Here is a 20287-nt window from a genome sequence, read left to right as displayed (position 1 = left end):
CACCTTCCATAATAAAAGTCTTTGCTATTTAAGTCAGAATGGTTAAACCAGTGTTTTGTAAATTTAAATCAGTCTAAAACACCAAGAAGCTGTAAAGTAAAGGGTAATACAAAAATTATGGTCATTCCTGCTGGCCCTTAAAGCATCCCTTCATGTTCCCTTATTCTGTGGCCATCTTTCTTTTTATAATAACCCTGACTGACATGTAATCACATACTTAAAAAGTCTGATTCAGGTGTCAGCTACTTATAGGAATTATCTAGAATTAAAATATTACCCTACACTGGAGACTTTCAGAAAGCTAATCTTTGGTATCTGTAGGATTTACTGCCATGCCTGAAGTTCAGAAAGACTCAGCAGCAACAAACATCATTAAGTGACTGGTGCTACGGCCAGATTTCTCCATCTTCCAGAGTGGCCCGGCTCTTCCTTGGTGGTCTTACTGAGTGATTGGTAGAATCCTCTGGGGACCCTGATCATCCTAGGACTCCAAGGTATCTTTCGATGTCATCTTCTCTTGAAATGACTCTAATATGATCAAATAAATGTGCTCTTGAGCTGTGGTCTGAAATCTGCACCACATCCATTTCACAGCCTACAGAGCACAAGGGTGCATGGCTGAGGCTAAAGCTACACCCAGCAGGACAGATAGAGCTATAATAAGGGAAAAGAAAAAAAAAACATATCCATGAGCCAAGGAAGGGCCATTTACAGAAGCTCTCTGCTACTGAGAAAATAAAGAAGAGCGATCTCTCCCAAATTCTGACAATTTGTCTGAATATTGTTATTTTCCATAGGTCAACAAACTTCAGCTCAACAAGGAAAGATCATGAATAAGGAAGTGATTGGGTGATTCACTTCCTGGCAGCTCTTCCACTTCCTTGATCTGCATATAAGAATGTGCTAGGCACCTGGCATCCTGTTCTCTAGGATAACACCTTTTGCCTCCTCCACCATGCGCTGTTTCCAGTTCCTGCTCAGGGCCATCCCTGCCGCCCTGCTCCTGGTCCTATGCCTGCAGCTGGAAGTCAGTGATGCTCAGGAAAACACGTGAGCCAAGCCCTTCTTCTCCCCACAAAAAATTATAGGAAGGATCCTTCTCCTAACCTGTAAATATTTATAGCCCTTCCTGAAGATTTTTAAATTACCCAGAACTCTAGTTTCAGTTGTTCTCAAGGACCTCATGGCAGGTTCCACTTCTCTTCTCTTAGGAAGTCCCATCAGCACCCCTTACACGTCCTCTGGACTTCTAAGTTGCCTATGGAATAAAGCTCCCAGTGTACATGAGTCTGTCATTAATAATAATTCTTATTCTAACTCTCTGATCCATATATCATTCATAATCTTCACCTTTGTTCAGATTTCTGCTCAGTACATTTCACCTTCTCACATCTTGAGGTCTGTGAGTTCCACTACAGTTTTGTGCAGCTTTGGCAAGACTCACTGAAGGACAAGAGGTCCTAGTCACTGCCCCATGGTCTAAGGTTAAGATAGCCAAGCAGGCAGCTTCAACATTCTTCCTATCCTAAAGCCAAAGCTGAAACTAGAACCTGGATCACACTCTCACTAGTACCTTGGATCACAGGTTCAGAAGCCAATGTATTAAGGGTCCATGCTTGAAGAAAGTGGGAAAATTGGGAAAGTAGAACTAAGTCAAATGTGGAACTAAGGGTCTGGGGGAAAGCTGAGAGATAGTCAGCAAATCTAGGCAATTTTCTTTGCAGTGCTGGGTTTCTGGATGGTGATGCAGAAGCATAGCCAGATATCCTATCCTGGAGGCAACTTCATGGTTTTGACAAGCTAGTATAATGAAAGCAATCTCTCCACAAAATCCAGCATTGGAACAGGGGTCAGGTCCAAATGTCACATCCCCCAGGGCCTAAGGAAAGCAAGTTGTTGAAATAAACTCTGGTAATAAGGGTGATGAACCATCTCAGCTGGCCCAAGACTCTCCTGGTTTTAGCAGTAAAAGTCCTTCCTCCAAGAAACCCTATGTCATCAGCAAATTGGAATGGTTAGTCTTTCTAGATAAGATGTTCATCCTACCAATCCTAAACTCAGCCACAAATGAGGGTAGGGGATTTTGAAGACAATGAAGTCTTTACATCCCTTTCCTATGCAGTGAGCATTAAAGCAATTGGTACATGAAATGGAATCTCCCCTAAAATCTTGAGATGTTTTGCCCTAGGAAAATAGGACTGTAAAACACGTGGGCTAAGAAACAAAGCACCAAAGGGCCTTGGTCAAGGGTTTCTTTAAAAAGAGAAAGTAGTTCTCCTGGCTCTGAACCAGGCTTCACTGACTGAAGAGGAACATTTGACTCTTTTGTGTGCCTTCATTTCCTTTTCCTGTCCAATTGTGTGTTCCCAACCCACATGCCCAAATCCTTTACAGAGGTAAACAAATACTAATTCTGAGGCCTTGTTCAGGAACCAAAGAAGGATGATCTTCAAGGACAGTCCTATAAAATTCTCCAGAGCATTGAGATATTTACTGTTTTGATGTGGTTCTGGGATATGAAATTTGTCTCCTAAGGATGACTTGAGTTCTTCCATCATGCTCAGTAGACAAGCGCCAGAACCTATAGAATGTTATTAGGAAATGGCATGTGGCATTGTACTTTCATTCTTTATTTCTCTTTTAAAAAATTATTTTTTATCAATGGATGTTCAGTTTTAAATTGTATCCCAGTTCTTTCTTATCCAAAGCCAAATCTGTGTAAAACATCCGATCCAACTAGAATGAAATTTCTGAGCAGTTGGTCAAACCCCCTTCATCTTCTTACCTTGCTCTGTTTCCATTCCTCCTGCCAGCTCATGGTGCCCTCTCTCTCCCATGGGAGAGAGATCTCTGATCTCTGATCCCTGCTTTTCTTTTCTCAGAAACAGTCGAAGGATACTCATATTCGATTTTGATATGCCAGATAAAGCAAAAGCAAATGAAGAGATCAATGTGAAACTTAAACTTGAAACAGAACTGAGAGAATGCATGGTGGTAAGTAGAGGCCTGGGGGAATGGCCTCAGGATGAATCTGACTCTTAATTATGAATAGTTTAATTCATTTCTCACATTAGTACAGTATAACAAGCTTAGTAAAACATATACATGTATGTTTAGCTACCGGAGCCTCAGAATAATTGTGGGTCCTTGGGCAAATGACTATTCTCATTTTACAAATAAGGAAACCCTGGCCCAGAGAGGTCTAGGAGGAAAGAAAAAGAGAGAAAGAAAGGATGGGAAGAGAGAAAAGTGGGAATAAATGTCCAAGAGCTGGTGGAAAACTGTCAAAGTTCCTCTAAGTCCTAGGCATGTTTGGTTTGGAAGGGAGGATTGGGAAGTTCTCTCAGAAGAAAAACTTTCATGTGGTAGGTTGAGGCAGTAGAGGAGTAGAGAACATGCAGAGTATTGTTGCTCCTCTCCAGTAAGCCCTAAGCTCAGTCCACTTTCTTCTCACCCTCCCTCTGCTCTTTTGCTCCAAGTCACCAGAAGTTGAGTTTCATTCCAGCCTCCCACATTCCAGAAGGAGCTCACATGCTTCTCCTCCTTTTCCGAGTTTGGTAGTTCTCCAGGGGAGAAGTCCAATATCTGAAATACAACAGATATTCTAAAATCATGATGTGCCTAAAATTCACCTGGCAATCTTGTCAAATGGAAGACCGTTACTCAGAGGTCTACAGAGGGACCAGAGATTCTAGATTTCTGATAAGCTCCCTATGCATGTGGAAGGGTGCTCCATGGACCAGTCTTGGGCAGCTTGGGGTTAGAACATTATATCATGCTGTATTCTCCTACAGCATGGATTTCTTAATTCAAGTGAGATTCAAGAACAATGATTAAAGAGGAAACAAAAGTGGGGTCACAAACATGACTATTCACTAAAATGCATTTTAGAAACATCCCCATACCTGTAAAAAAAAAGATTCTTGAACATAAATCAAAGACCATCTCAACTGCTTTGTCAAATTTTTCTGTTTTCAGTCCAAGAATCTGAACTGTGAATACTAGTCTGGGGTGGGAAGAAGGCCAATTTATAGTTTTGCGATTTTGTGTTTTGCTTGTGATAACCACAGATGAGAATGAGGAAAATGTGTACATAACACTTGTGTGGTCATAGGTGGTGATAGATAATGAAATTCATTTCCTCCCCTAAAAAGTGGTAAGTGTGATAAAATGTGTTTAAATCAACAAAATGGCATGTGATGCTGTAATCAATAAAATTAGTTTAAGAATCATACTAGTACCATAACATAATCTCTATAAACCTTACCTAGCTATAATTAAAAGGACAAGGAACTCCTTAGACTGAGTGATGTTTCAAACACAAAAGAACTCATGTAAAAGCAAACTTTGCTTGTTTTAGCTAACTGAATTTCATTTGTAGCTGTCAATTAAAAAGTAACTGTGTAGTTATAAAAATCTTCATATTTTTAAAATTTTAGAAAAATATAATTTGTTCATGTAAGTCTAAAGTTTCTAATACCTCATTTTACATCAACTATAAAGTTTTTACAGCTGAATTTTTGATAAAGTACAAGATAAGATTTATTTTTAAATTAAAGCAGTAGATTATACCCGTAATTGTATATTTAAATATAAATATCATATAATCTTTTTAAAGCTCGAGAAAACTTGTGCTAAACCACAGTGCTAAACATTTTTGTGCTGTGGACCATTTTGCTGATCTCATAAGCTCTATGAAACATTTACAAGCATAAAGTGCATTGGATTACATAAGAAAACAACCATACTGGATAACAATGACAGAAAAAAGTAAAATAAACTTATGATACACTAACATATTTCCTTATCAATGGGTTTACTCAAAAATTAATACATTTTAACTATAAACAAGTCAAATTTCATCTTATGAAGACATCATATGTGATAGCCATTGTTGCTCAGCTTAAAGAGAGAACACCTATCTTCTTAAACTGTGCTGGTCTTTGGCAACACCTCACATGTGCCATGCTGGACATCCATTGGGTTCTGACTTTTTGTTTCAGTTATATAATTGTTAAAAGTCTGATTCATGAAGATCTCTTGTTACAAATGTAATAAAAAGGTAAACAAGGCAAGGGTAGACTTCTCTAAGCACCAAGACTCTAAAAAGCATTCTGAATAGCAATCCAATGAACTTTGCTATTTGAGGTTGGGGGTTGTTCTACATAGAGTTACCAGGTATCTGAGCAAGCTCCAGGGATGGGGAGATGACAGGGTGCCTTAACCAGGCTCACACAGCCATGCTGATACCTGCCCTATGATAAAGGTAGTGATGAGTGCAGGCAGTATTTCAAGATATTTGAATATATAAAGTACTATGAACCATGTGATGTCTAGTCATGATAAAAATACACATACTGCCAATGTTACTGTGTTGCATTAGTGACTTTCATGACTGAAGGAATGCCAAATTTCAGCTAAAGGTTAGAAAAATGAAGGTGCAATTTTTTTCCATCTGAGTTCACAGATTTACTGAATTCTATCCACAGGTCCCTCTAGATTGTTGATATTTACAGAACTTTGAGATCTTAACTTGCAAAGTTAAAACAGAAAACAACAACAAAATTTGCTCTTGAGATTTCATTTGCTTACCTAATGTCCAGGTTTTGGGGTAACTGTTCCAATCTCACAATGGAGGCAAGTCAAAGTCAGAATTTTAATGATCAACAATCACAAAATCAGAAGGTAGCCCAGCTGAGGCTTGGTCACCATTCTGACAACAAAGGCCTGGCCTCAGCATGTACATCCAAGTGTTCGGGCTGTCATATCACTGAGCCACAGGGTAAAAGTTCATGCAGGTCAGTTCCCAGAGCTTGAGCTGGTAACAAAGGTGAGCCTGCTTCCCTGGTGAACCACCCCAGGAAAAGTTCACCTTGCCCTGGGGATTCACTTCCATCTTCCTTTCCCCATCTAAGTCTCAGGCTCACACTGCTCAGGCAGGAGTTTGAGGCCATGAAGAGAGAAAATCTGGCACCAACCAGCCCATACAATTCCACTACAGTAGCGGGCTTTTCTGTAGCTGGGCACCAGTGATTCACGCCTGTGGAAGCTAAGATCAGATCATAGTTTGAGGCCAGCCTGCGCAAATAGTTCACAAAACTCCATCTCCAAAATAACCAGAGCAAAATGGACTGGAGGTGTGAGTCGAGAAGCAGAGTGCCTGCTTTGTAAACATGAAGTCCTGAGTTCAAAACCCACTTCCTCTCCAAAAAAAAAGAAAAGAAAAAAAGTGGCTTCTCTGTGCCTCCGGTTCATCTCCAGCTGCTTCTTCTCTTGTCTTTCCCTTCCCTTTCCATTTTCCAGATCAACACTGAGTCTTTTCTCCCTCCCAGGTTAAAGCATACCTCAAAAGTGATGTCCCAGTTCAAGGTGCCTTCAACTATAAATACACCCGCTGCCTCTGTGCCGATAGTCCAGTAACCTTCATCTGGGACTTTCATACGGACAGTAAGTACAGGAACTGCCAAGGGGAAGAACTATTACCCAGGAAGGCAAAACTGGAAACAAATACAACAGCAGAACCTCTGGGAGGAAGAAAAGAGAGGCAGGATGGAGAGAAGAGGTCAATAAGGGCAAAACTGGGGTTCTAAGAAGGAGGGAGGTATTACGTAAGAAAAGCTAAGAAAGGAGATCAATTTGCAAATGACTTGGGTAAACTGAATCCCAGGAGGCAGACAGCTGATCCTAGAAGAAAAGAGGGGACTTTAGAGTATCTGAGAGATGATCTTTGTCCTCAACTCTTACAGGAACTTTAAGAATTGCAGCAGTAGTTGACATTGTTAAAGAAACCGGTATCTGCACTGAAGATATGGCAGTGATACCCATCAAAGCAAACCGGTATTATAAGTTCCATACCCTGGCAATAGATTAATGGAAGCCTTTGTGTTTCCTTCAACACCCATATGGTTTCCTCTAAGTAAGCTTGGCTGGGGTATCTGTTGTGGTCTATAAAATAAAAATTATTCCAAGCTTCTCTGAATTCTATTGTGTCTTCCCTCCAGGATCTACACTCAAAATCTCCAGAGTATCCTAAATTTCTAGAAATTAACCTTCCAAATAAATTTTATTAAGGAGAATGTATGGGTTCTCACTGCCCTTTAGCATAAAGAAGGAAAGAAGAAGAAATAGAAAAGAGCCATTTTCACAGAAAGGAAAGATGGTAGCCCCAAAACTCAGAGTAAATGAAAGGCAGAGCCAGGACAGACAGCCATGCCTGACCTTTCTCCATCCAGGGACAATGGGCTTCTGTGTAGCTCAACATAGGAGCTCAGGCATAAGAGGAGGCTATAAAGGAACAAAGGGATTCCTGAAGGGATTCATTATAGAGGGTCTGAAGTGCTTCCTAATATAAATGGAATGTGAGCAAAGGTCTGGCACAAAATAAGCAGAATGCATTTTGGCAGATGGAACAGCAGGTACAAAGCATGAAATAGTGGCATGTTCTGGGCAGGTAAGCACTTTGACATTGGACAGGATTAAGTGGAAGTGGAAGGGCTAGAACAGATGTGTGACGGGACAGGAGTCAAGAGAGACTTTATGAGTCTGGGCAAAAAAAAATGGAATCATGTCCTCCAGGCTAGTGATTCTGAATGGGTGTCAGAATCTGGGACAGGGAAACACAATTGTTGGAAAAGATCATTTGATATGTTAGTTAGGATAGTAACATCAGTTGTATCCTTAATGTGTACCAAAATGTGCTGGATGTTGTCCTGTAAAAATAAACATATTGTGCTATTTTTTTGTCACTGTTATTTAACACATAAGATAAAAACAACTGAAAATCAGAAAGATTTATTTTGGCTCAAATTTCAGATGGTTGACAGGCTCCATTGCTTTGGGTCCAAGGCAAGGCAGAATATCATGGTACTGGGAGCATGTGGCAGAGGAAGCTGCTCCATTGATGACAGCCAGGAAACAGAGAAAAAGAGAAAGTGACAGAAAGGAAGGGCTAGAGACAAGTTATAGCCTTCCATGACACATCAGCTGCCTCCTCCACAATAATGCCATCAAATTATGGCTCCACAGATAAAGTCAGAGCCCTCATAATTCAATCGCCTCCCAAAAGTCCCATCTGTGACCATTGCTATATTTGGAATCAAGCCTTACACATATGGGCCTTGAGGGGTACAAACCATAACACATTTCATTAAGTATTCACTCACTCAGAATTTAGAATATATTTATCAGACGTCCATATATGCCATCACCTGATTTAAGTGTTTAGGTTTATGGAAATGAATCAGGAATTTTTTTATCCTGATCTTATAAAACTTGCATTTTACATGAGAGATAGAAAATAAAAAAGTAAATATTATTTTGACCTTAATTTATGCAAAACAGAGAAAAGGGGAAATTAGTAATTTGTACTTAGCCAGAAAGTAGCAGAACTAGGATTGGAGTCATATGACACAAGAGGTCATGCTTCTAACCTCTACACTACACACATCCTCCGATAGCCTCACTTATGCCCTATGAGGACCTCCTTCAGACAGCATTTTGAGACAGCAAATTTCCTGCTCACATTTTGTGCACAACTGTACCTCCTGTGGTTGCTTTGTCTTTGAACACACTAGAATTCTTGATTGTCTAGAACAGAACCATCCAAAAGAAATATATACCAAAATATGTTTTAAGCTACATGTATAATTTTGAATTTTCTGATAGCCACACTTTTTAAAAAAGCAAAAACAAACAAGTGACGTTAAGTTAATAAAATATTTCATTTAGCCTAATAGAGCACAAATATTATTTCAAGATGTAACTAATATGAAGAAATTATTGGTAAAATATTTTACATTCTTTTCTTCACGCTAAATCTTTAAAGTCGTTTGGGTACCTCACACAAGTCAGACAAGCCCACTTCCAGATCTCAGTGACTGCATGTGACTGGTGGCTGACATATTAGTGCAGATATTAAACCTCTCCACTATCTCAGAAAGTGCTACTGTCCACAACCCTCACCACAAGACAGCACACAGACTCTACAATGACCACAACCATTGCTAATACTGTCCTAAAGCTACTGAAAAACTGAAAGACTCTCCCTCGGAAAACAGCTTCTCTCCTGACACTTGCTGCTACCTTTTCTTTCCACTTCTTCAGCAAACTCTTGATTTTATTAGCTCTCTCCATGGCTGGATACTTCTTTATACTTAGCTGAAGCATTTTTTGTCCTATGAGACAATTTAAAGCCTGCTTTGAAAATTGTCAGAGGATATGGCCAGAACTCTCAAGATAAAAACTAACTGGGTAGAGTAGCTTGGATGGCTGCCAACGTCCAGCACACATCCAGCAGAAAGCCAATCCAGGAAATTCTGTAACATTAGTCAAGGCACACTTGGATATTTTCTTTGTGATCATGGTGTGAGTGGAGATGTTGTTCAATACCTGAAAACTTCCTAATTTATCTCTACCTCTGAAAAATGATAGCCCTAAGACAAAGACAGCCTTTGAACCCAGAGAAAGAAGCATGATATTTCCCATTAAAATCATGATACCTTGGGTTTGCATGACCTACTTCACAAACCAGGAGAGTTAAGTTCTAAAGAAATAAAAGCGATTCATAATGAGAGGCAATCACATCATGGTCCTCCAGGCAGAAATAATGACAGTCTTGTGACTCAGCTAACCTTATTTGGTTCCAGTGTAATTGGCTCAGTCCTTCTTTGTTGGTAAATGTGTCAACTATTTCATTTCCCACATTGGTGTTGCACGTCCTCATCCATTTTTCCAGCCTCTGTAATGGGGACCAGTGGCTTTGATTAATTTCATGCAGATGTAATTTGAAAATGCTTTGTTCCACTATGCCAGGTGTTGTCCCCTCCTGCCCTGGGGCTTCTATGATGCTGAATGAAAAGGGTCCATGGGTATGCACTCAGACTCACTGGGATTTGAAAGTCATGGAAAGTTCTGGATTTTTTATAGTTATAGATGTATGTGAAAATATATTCAAAAACAAAAAAGAAAAAAAATTTGTTGAAAGTCAGACATATTTACTCCTATTTCTTATATCTGGGCAGTACAAAGACTTTCTGTTACAATAGGGAAGCTCCTTCAGAAAGGTATCTGAAAAAAAAAGAAAGATATTTGAGGTTACCTTAGACACTTGAGACATTATGTTCACCACATTATCACAAACACACATAAAAATCCATGTTTGCCTTTCTGCACAAGTATGGGAATGGAACAACTGACTTCTCTGTACTCAGTTCAAGTCAAGCCTCTAGGGGCTCACTCATGATGAATTAGACCAGTATGCCTTATGTTCCTTCCCCTCCAAATGGAATAATTGGAGCACACACTAGGGAATAAAAAACTAAGCAAGCACACAAAAAAAGAAGTGTGAGGCAAGCATGCTTTCTAATTCTTTGTGTGTGTATGTGGTACTGGGGCTTGAACTCAGGGCCTACACTTTGAGCCACTCCACCAGCACTTTTTTGGGAAGGGTTTTTATTTGGAGGGGGATAGAGTCTTATAGAAGTTGCCCATACTGGCTTCAAACCATGATCCTCCTGATCTTTGCCTCCTGAGTAGCTAGGACTATAGGCGTGAGCTACCAGTGTCCAGCTCTAATTCTTATATTTCTTCCTCTGATAGATACAGTTCTTCTCTTCTTGGCTGGATTTTATTCAGAAGATTGATATGCATAGAACTTATTCATCATTTCATTCTCCCCAACCCAATATTCAATACACTTTTAATTCTTAATAATAGTTCCTAAATCCTGTAGCCCTTTCATTATTTACAATATGTAGAGGAGCTGAATGAAATTCACAGCTTCTTGAAAAAGCCAAACACAGAAAACCTAACAGGACCAATCTTAGCATAAGATTTCCAAAATACATTTTTAAATCTCATAACAAAGGCAATGTCACAAAAATGGAAATTGGAGAGTAGAGTCTTTTTTAATTTGAGAAAGGGCCTCACTATATAGTACATACTGGCCTGACAATTGCAGTCCTCCTTCCTCAGCATATTACAAATGTGAGGATTACAAATTTGTACCACTATGCCCAGAGGGGTGCGGAGCCTTTCTAAAGAAAAAAAAATCTCAAGGCTCAAAAAACTGAGACTTGACTTCAGGAGTGAGATTGCAGATCATAAGTTTCCTCCTTGTCACTCCTTAAAAGAGATCCACAACACCACATCCCCCACACACCTTTGGCAGATTACAGTACTAGAAGACCCAGAAAGAATTCCCTCCAATTTTGTCTTTTTTTGGGGGGTGGGATTATTCTTTTTTAACTATTGTTTTTATTTTACTTTTTTAAATCTCTTATGCTTTTATTTTACCTACTCTTCTTATCTCTATCTAGTTTTGTGTATGTATTTTTTCTTTAATTCATAAACAGATTTTTATCTCTTGATTGCTCTTCTTGCTCAAAAACATTTCTTTTTTTTAATGTTTCTTTTATTTAATCTTGCTTTTCTTTTTTCCCTTTCTCTGCTCCTTTTTCATTCTTTTATTATTACTTTTACCTTTAATTATTTTAACTTCTTAACTAGTTCTACATTATTTTTCCATTGTCTTTTCCATAGTTATTGGTAGTATAGTAGCTGCCTTTAATAGATTTTTATTGTATTTCTATATCATGTTTATTTAAGTGTTATTGATGTTTTCTCCTTTCTGAGCAGTACAGGGTATTGAGTCCTTAAAAGAAGATTGGCCACTAAGATGACCCAATATAAAACAGGAAAAGATTTCATTTCTAACAGATGCATAAATTACAACATTGAAATACAAGAAATATCAAAAATCATGGCAAAATGGTTCTTCCAATTTCTATATATTATCAATAACTGAATCCAGAGATATTGAAATGGTTGAAATACCAAAAAATTCAAGTCTAATTTGAAAAGACAAAGTCATCTTTGATGAACTCAGAATGATACAAATGAACAGATGGATGAAGTGAACAAGTTAATTCAAGGTTTGGACAAGAAATTAAACAATGTGGATGGAAAACTCAACAAAGAGACTCAAGACAAAATTAAAAACATGAAAACAAAAAGCTGAATAAATCAAATAAAAACTAACAGAAAGCATCATCAGTAGACTGGGCCAGATGGGAGAAAAAATGTCAGGGATTGAAGACAAGGTTAAGTATTATGACACTCAGACAGCAATAAAGAAAAAATAAACTGGTGTTGTGGTGCATACCTGTAAACCAAGAACTTGGGTGGAGGCAGGAGAGCAATGAAGGCTGTCCTTACTATGTCCTTACATAGTAAGTTTAAGGACAGTTGAGGCTACAGACATGTCTGGAAAAAAAGAAAAAAGAAAGCCATCATGGTGACAACATTCAAGAACTCTAGGACCAATTTTGCTCCTAGGGATATACCCAAAGGAATGTAAGTCAGGTCACAATAAAGGCACCTGCACACCCATGTTTATTGCAGCACTATTCACAATAGCTAAGCTATGGAAACAGCCAAGATGCCCTACTACTGATGAATGGATTAAGAACGTGGTATTTATATAAAATGGAATTTTATTCAGCCACAAAGAATTAAATTTTTTCATTTGCAGGTAAATGGATGGAACTGGAGAACATCATCTTAAGTGAAGTTAGTCATGTTCAGAAGACCAAAAGCCTCACATTTTCTCTCATATGTAGAATATAGACCTAATAAAAATACAGCAATATTATGAAAAACAGGTCACGCTAACGGAAGGTCATATACAAGAGGGGTAAAAGAAGAAAGATAAGAAGGTAAATATGGTTGATGTACTCTCTATACAAAAATGAATGTAGAATTTTTAAACCTGTTGAAACTACCATAAGAAGGGAACTAAGGCAGAAAGAAGAAAAATAGAAAAGATGAGCCAATTTGACTTATAATACTTAATATATATATATGGAAATGCCACGAGGAAACTCCCTGTGTAGCCACCTTAAATAAACAAAAATGCTATTTATTTTTCTTTTACAAAATCAGAGAACAGGAAGACAGAAGTCCTGCTGGAAGAGGAGTGGTACCAGTGGGAGGGGAAGAAGGAGAGGAGGAAAGGGTATGGGAAAGTGAATATAGTGCAAATATTGTGTATACATGTATATAAATGGTAAAATGATACCTGTTGAAACTGTTCCAAGAATGGGGGAAGAGGGATAAAGGAGAATGGTGGAGAAGGTGAATTCAAGTATGACATATTTGATATATTGCAAGAACTTTTATAAATGCCACAATATACCCCCATCCAGCTTGAAAATATTTTTTAAAAACTTTTTTTGAACTCTGGGGCTTGATTAAGAGACCAACCCTACAAATTTGTGATATACAAGAAGGAACCAAGATACAAACTAAAGGCATACAAAACATATTCAATAAAAGCAGAGCAGAAAATTTCCTAAATCAAGGGGAAAAATGAAGATCCAAATATAGAGCATATTTACAAATTCCAGATAGATGTGACTACAAAAGAACACCATGTCATTTTATAGTTAAAAATGGCAAGGGTACAGAACAAAGAAAGAATTCTAAAAGCTGCAGGAAAGAATTTCCAAGTTACTTACAAATGCAAACTTATCAAATAACAACAGACCTCTTGGCAGAAACCCCAAAGGTCAGGAAAACATAGTCTGATATATTTCAAGCCCTGAAACAAAATGCTACTAAACAAGGTAACTATATCTGCCAACACTATTCTCTAAAATCAATGAAGAAATAAAGACCTTTCATGATAAGCTTAAACTAAAGCAATTCATGACCACTATTGCAGCATTACAGAAGATACTTTAAAAATTAAAAAAACACTCTACAGAGATAATGAAGAAAGATATACACAAGGACAAGAACATAGGAAAGAATAAATCTCACTAGAAGAATAGATAAACAAATGAGAATTAAGAAAGAATCAAGTAAACGTTAAGCCAGTAATCTAGAAAAACTTTAAGATGAATAATATAGAAATTAGTACATATCTTTTAATAATAACCATAAATATAAGCAGTATTAACTCTCCAACTAAAAGATGCAGACTGCCTAACTGAATTTAAAAAAAAAAAGAAAAACAAGACCCAACACCTTGCTGTCTACAAGAAACTATCCTCAATGGCAAAGACACAAACAGACTGAAAGTGAAAGGATGGAAAAAGAAATTCCAAGAAATGGAATCCAAAAGAAAGATGGAGTACCTATACTTAGATATGGCAAAGCACACTTCAATCCAAAATTAGAAGGAATAAAGAAGGTTACTACATATTAATAAAGGAAACAAGTTTTCAATAGGATATAATAATTGTAAATACACATGTACCAACTGTTAGTGCACCAAATTTCACAAAACAAACATAAAGGGACAAATACGGTTATGCAATAATAATGGGTAAATAGGTAAATCATCCTGACAAAAAGAATCAACAGAGACTTCAGAGATACACTGAAATATAGATCAAACTATTGCTAAATAGTCACCCTTCTACCTATATGCCTTTTTTCTAGATTCCATGTGTGAGAGAAAACAGGTGATAATTGTCTTTCTGAGTCTAGTTTATTTTGCTAAACATTATAATCACTACTTCTATTCATTTTCCTGCCAATGGTATGATTTTATGCATCTTTGCAGATGAATAATACTCTATTGTATATACAACAGATTTTCTTTATACACTCATTTATTGATGGGCACCTAATGTGATTCCATCACTTGGCTATTATGGATAATACTGTGATAAATATGGGTATGCAGGTGTATATATTGTATAATGACTTGAGTACCTTTGGGTAAACAACCAGGAGTGGTATAGCTAAATCATATGGTAGATGTATTTTTACTTTTTTTTCTTTTTTTATTATATTCATATATGCATACAATGTTTGGGTCATTTCTCCTTCCTACCCCCAACCCCCTCATTTACCCACCCACACTGCTCCCTCCCTTATCCCCCTTTACCCCTCGCTACCAGGCAGAAACTATTTTGCCCTTATCTCTAGTTTTGTGAAGAGAGAGTATAAGCAATAATAGGAAGGAACAAGGGTTTTTGCTGGTTGAGATAAGAATAACTATACAGGGAGTTGACTCACATTGCTTTCCTGTACATGTGTGTTACCTTCTAAGTTAATTCTTCTAGAACTAACCTTTTCTCTTGTTCCTGGACCCTTCTCCTATTGGCCTCAGTTGCTTTAAAGTATCTGCTTTAGCTTCTCTGCGTTGAGGGCAACAAATGCTATCTAGGTTTTTGAGTACTTTACCTATCCTCATACCTTCCTTGTGTGTTCCCACTTTATCATGTGATCAAAGTCCAATCCCCTTGTTGCGTTTACCCTTGATCTAATGTCTGCATATGAGGGAGAACATATGATTTTTGGTCTTTTGGGCCAGGCTAACCTCACTCAGAATGACGTTCCCCAGTCGTGGGGCATTTTGGCTGTTTCCATAACTTGGCTATTGTGAATAGTGCTGCAATAAATATGGGTGTGCAGGTGCCTCTGGAGTAACCTGTGTCACATTCTTTTGGGTATATCCCCAAGAGTGGTATTGCTGGATCATATGGCAGATCAATGTTTAGATTTTTAAGAAGCCTCCAAATTTTTTTCCAGAGTGGTTGTACTAGTTTACATTCCCACCAGCAGTGTAAGAGGGTTCCTTTTTCCCCACATCCTTGCCAACACCTGTTGTTAGAAGTGTTGCCATGGAATCTTAGCGTGGTTTTAATTTGCATTTCCTTTATTGCTAGGGATAGTGAGCATTTTTTCCTGTGTTTTTTGGCCATTTGAATTTCTTCTTATGAGAAAGTTCTGTTCAGTTCACTTGCCCATTTCTTTATTGGTCCATTAATTTGGGGAGAATTTAGCTTTTTGAGTTCACTATATATTATAGTTATCAGTCCTTTGTCTGATGTGTAGCTGGCAAATATTTTCTCCCACTGTGTGGGTGGTCCCTTCAGTTTAGAGACCATTTCTTTTGTTGAGCAGAAGCTTTTTAGTTTCATGAAGTCCCATTTATCTATGCTATCTCTTAGTTGCTGAGTTGCTGGGGTTCCATTGAGGAAGTTTTTGCCTTACTTATTAATTCCAAGGTATTTCCTACTGTTTCCTGTACCAACTTTAGAGTTTGGGGTCTGATATTAAGATCCTTGATCCATTTTGAATTAACATTGGTATAGGGTGATAAACATGCATCTAGTTTCAGTTTTATGCAGACTGCTAACCAGTTTTCCCAGCAGTTTTTGTTGAAGAGGCTGTCTTTTCTCCATCTTTTTGGGGAGACTCTCGATTGCTGCTTCAATTTCATTTTGTGTTATACATCTATTCAGGTGATTAATTTCCTCTTGGTTCAGTTTTGGGTGATGGTATGTATCTAGAAATCTGTCCATTTCTTTAAGATTTTCGAATTTATTTGAATATAGGTTCTCAAAGTAGTCTCTGATGATTTCCTGGACTTCCATGGTGTTTGTTGTTATCTCCCCTTTTGCATTCCTGATTTTACTAATTTGGGTTTATTCTCTCCTAGTTTTAGTCAGGTTTGCCAGGGGTCTATTGATCTTGTTTATTTTTTCAAAGAACCATCTTTTTGTTTCTTTAATTCTTTGGTTTTATTTATTTTTTTGTTTCTATTTTGTTGATTTCAGCTCTTATTTTTATTATTTCTCTCCTATTTGTTTTGGGATTTGCTTGTTCTTGTTTTTCTAGGACTTTAATGTAGCATTAGGTCATTGATTTGATATCTTTCAGTCTTTTTAATATATGCACTCATGGCTATAAACTTTCCTCTCAGGACTGCCTTTGATGTGTCCCATAGGTTCCAGTAGGTTGTGTTTTCATTTTTCATTGACTTCCAGGAACTTTTTAATTTCCTCAATGACCCATTATTCATTAAGCAATGAGTTATTCAGTTTCCAGCTGTTTGCATGTTTTTTGTCTTTACTTTTGTTATTGAGTTCTAGTTTTATTGCATTGTGATCAGATAGAATGCATGGTATAATTTCTGTTTTCTTATATTTGCTGAGGCTTGCTTTGTGCCCTAGGATATGATCTATTTTGGAGAAGGTTCCATGTGCTGCTAAGAAGAATATATATTGTGTAGAAGTTGGATGAAATGTTCTGTAGACATCAACTAGGTCCATTTATCTATAGTATATTTTAGATCTAAGATTTCTTTATTGATTTTTTATTTGGATGACCTATCTATTGATGATAATGGTGTGCTAAAGTCTCCCATGACCACTATGTTGGAGTTAATATATGCTTTTAGGTCCTTCAGGGTATGTTTGATGAAATTGGGTGCATTGACATTTGGTGCATATAGGTTGATAATTGTTATTTTCTTTTTGTCCATTTCCCCTTTTATTAGCATGGAATGTCCTTCTTTATCTCGTTTGATCAATGTAGGTTTGAAGTCTACTTTGTCAGAGATAAGTATTGCTACCCCTGCCTGTTTTCAGGGGCCATTGGCTTGGTAAATCTTCTTCCAGCCTTTCATCCTAAGTCTATGCTTATTTCTATTGGTGATATGATATAATATAGGTCTCCTGTAAGCAACAAATTGTTGGATCTTCCTTTTTAATCCAGTTCTTCAAGCTGTGCTTTTTGATGGGGGAATTAAGTCCGTTAACATTTTGTGTTAGTACTGATAGGTATATGGTGATTCCTGACATTTAGTTGTCTTAGTTGTTTTAAGGTTTGATTGTGTGTACCTAAATTGATGTTACTCTCTACTTTCTTGCTTTTTCTTTTCTGTACTTTGGTACTGCCTGCCCTTTAGTAGTTATATTGGTTTCACTTTCTGTGTGCAGAATCCCTTGAAGAATCTTTTGTAGTGGTGGCTTTGTGGTCACATATTGTTTTAGTTTCTGCTTATAATAGAAGACTTTTATTGCTCCATCTATTTTTAATGATAGTTTTGCTGGGTAGAGTATCCTAGGGTTGAAGTTATTTTCATTCAGTGCCCGGAAGACCTCACCCCAAGCTCTTCTTGTTTTTAATGTTTCTGTTGAGAAGTTGCTGTGATTTTAATGGGTTTACCTTTGTATGTTATTTGTTTTTTCTCTTACAGCCTTCAATATTCTTTCTTGAGTTTCTGTACTTGTTTTAATGATAATACGCTGTGGGGTAGTTCTATTTTGGTCAGGTCTGTTTGGTGTTCTGGAGGCCTCATGCACCTGTATGGGCATAGATTTCTCTAGGTTTGGGAAATTTTCTGTAGTTATTTTGTTGAATATATTATGCATTCCCTTTGCTTGCACCTCTTCTCCTTCTTCAATGCCCATGATTCTCAGGTTTTGTCTTTTGGTGGAGTCAGTGAGTTCTTGCATTTTCTTTTCACAGGTCTTGAGTTGTTTAACTAATAGTTCTTTGTTTCTTTTCCTTTAATTACCATTTCATCTTTGATTCTTAGATTCTGTGTTCTGCTTGTTCTTTTCTGCTGGATTGGCCTTCCATTTTGTTTTGCATTTCTGTTTCATTCTTTTTTCTGAGGTTTTCCATATCCTGAGTCTTTTCCTCTTTAATATTGTCTATTTTCATCCTGCGTTCATTTATCTCTTTATTAATTGTGTTCTTTGTTTCACTTTGGTGTTTATTCAGTGCTTCTATTGCTTCTTTTATTTGTTCCTGTGCTTTCTCAAATTCTCTATTTTTTGTTGTCTTGGAATTTCTTGAGTGTCTCCTGTACATTTTGGTTGACCATATCCAGTATCATCTCTATAAAATTCTCATTGATTAGTTGCAGGATTTCTTCCTTCAGGTGGTTCTTGTGGGCTTCTTTGGGTTCTTTGGCATAGTTTATCTTTGTTTTGTTGGAGTCTGGATCTGAGTATCTGTTTTCTTCATTTCCCGCTGGGTCCCATACTAATTTATTGCTGGGGGAAAACTGGTTTCCCTTTTGTCTGTCTTCCCATCATTGCCCTTGCTATTGTTACTGTTCCTCACTGTGTGCAATTAAGTATTTTCTAGCTTGTAATAATAACAATGGTGATATCTAGAATGGAAGGGTGAGAGGAGAGGGAAAGCAAAGAAGGTAAAGAAAAAGGGAAAAATAAACAAACAAGCAAGTAAATCAATAAAACAAACCACAAAAAAAAATCAGTATCAAAGAAATAAACAGGGAGAGATAGTGTACTAATCAACAGTAAGCTAAACATGCACTAGAGAGACAGGGAGAGGATAAAAAAAATCCCCAAGTTCAAATGCAATAAAGTTTCAGTCTTAATAATTTTGGTGTTAGTCCCTCAGCCTCCAATCCTAGAGATGGTGTCTCAGAAGTAGTTCTGTCATTGTCTCATCAAATGGGAAAAAAAAACCCAAAAAATAAAACAAACAAACAAAGAACACAACAAAATATCCCAAGTTCAAATGCAGTACAGTTTCAGTAAGTATTTCAGCATGAGGTTGTAGTTCAGTCATTGTCTCATCAAAGAAAGAGAAAAGAAAAAAAAAAAAAGCGTCTGGAGACAGTTCTGTGAATGTCTATCTGAGGCTGTGGCTCACCTACCCACTACTGTCAGCCAGCTGTTGCTGGAGGCTTTATTGATTGCAGATCTCAGGAGTGAGCTTAACACTCACCTAGCTCCACAGTCTTTGTTTATTTAAAGTTATCCTGGGCACGACTGCCACTGACTGTTACAAGTTTTCCCCTCTCCAAGCACACTGGGGGAGGCGGCACTACACCCGCCTTCTCTGGCCAGCGTGTTTATTTACAGTTCACGTGGGAAGTGGACACTTCCCCCCTCTCCAGTGGAAATTTCCTCACACAGCCACTTTTACAAGATTTCCCACTCCAAAGTTGCTGGGCAGGTGCTGCTACTCCTGCCTTCTCAGGCCGGCTTGTTTATTTACAGTTCCGTGAGGGATTGCCCCTCTCCCCTCTTTGGCACTCAGGGTGCCCCACCCTCTTTGCTATGTGTCTTTTGTTGTTGTTGTTGTTGTTTATTCAGTTTTTTTTTTTTCTTTTTTCCCTGGGTGGGGGTCAGTGTGTCCAGAGGGCTATGCTGATCTGGCCCAGGGTTGTTTGTGGGAGTACTGCATGCTGCTTAGCTCACCTGGTAGTCTGCGTCTCTCGAGCCAGTAGGAGCTGGTGTCTGGTGGCATGGGAGCCCTCCTGATTCCTCCATTTAACAAGGAGTGGGGATGCTATGCGTGGGCTGGGGGTGTGGAGTAGTCAGGGTTTTACCTCTTCTCGGTGGTTTTTCCTGTAAGGTGTATCTCCAGCATCTTTCCAAGATTTTACTTTAGGAAACACACTTTCTGCTTCCCCCCTCTAGTCACCATCTTGGAATCTCCCCCAACTGCAGTATTTTTAAATGATCAACTCAGGAGCAAGCTTCCCAAATTGATGGTCCTAAATGAC

General features: G+C 38.0%; 1 protein-coding gene and 1 long non-coding RNA gene across 2 annotated transcripts in view; one reads left to right on the top strand and one right to left on the bottom strand.

Annotated features, from left to right (window-relative positions):
- Window positions 1-944: 944 nt before the first annotated feature.
- Pip (prolactin induced protein) lies at window positions 945-6871 on the top strand. Its single transcript, XM_074061545.1, has 4 exons — window positions 945-1050; window positions 2883-2994; window positions 6333-6447; window positions 6747-6871. The coding sequence occupies exons 1-4, from the start codon at window positions 956-958 to the stop codon at window positions 6869-6871; spliced, it is 447 nt and encodes a 148-aa protein (XP_073917646.1). The 5' UTR covers window positions 945-955.
- LOC141419184 (uncharacterized) overlaps window positions 1000-20287 on the bottom strand; it is a 133212-nt gene continuing 113924 nt past the window's right edge. Inside the window, exons 4-6 of the long non-coding RNA XR_012443834.1 lie at window positions 12161-12261; window positions 9630-10065; window positions 1000-3585 (exon numbers count right to left, since the gene is read on the bottom strand). This is a non-coding gene — a long non-coding RNA (uncharacterized lncRNA). The remainder of the gene's footprint in view (window positions 3586-9629; window positions 10066-12160; window positions 12262-20287) is intronic.

The sequence above is a fragment of the Castor canadensis genome, chromosome 2 (genome assembly GCF_047511655.1).
Source record: "Castor canadensis chromosome 2, mCasCan1.hap1v2, whole genome shotgun sequence".
NCBI classification, from domain to species: domain Eukaryota; kingdom Metazoa; phylum Chordata; class Mammalia; order Rodentia; family Castoridae; genus Castor; species Castor canadensis.
Note: the sequence above shows the minus strand (reverse complement) of the source record. Positions and strands in the feature narration are given on the sequence as shown.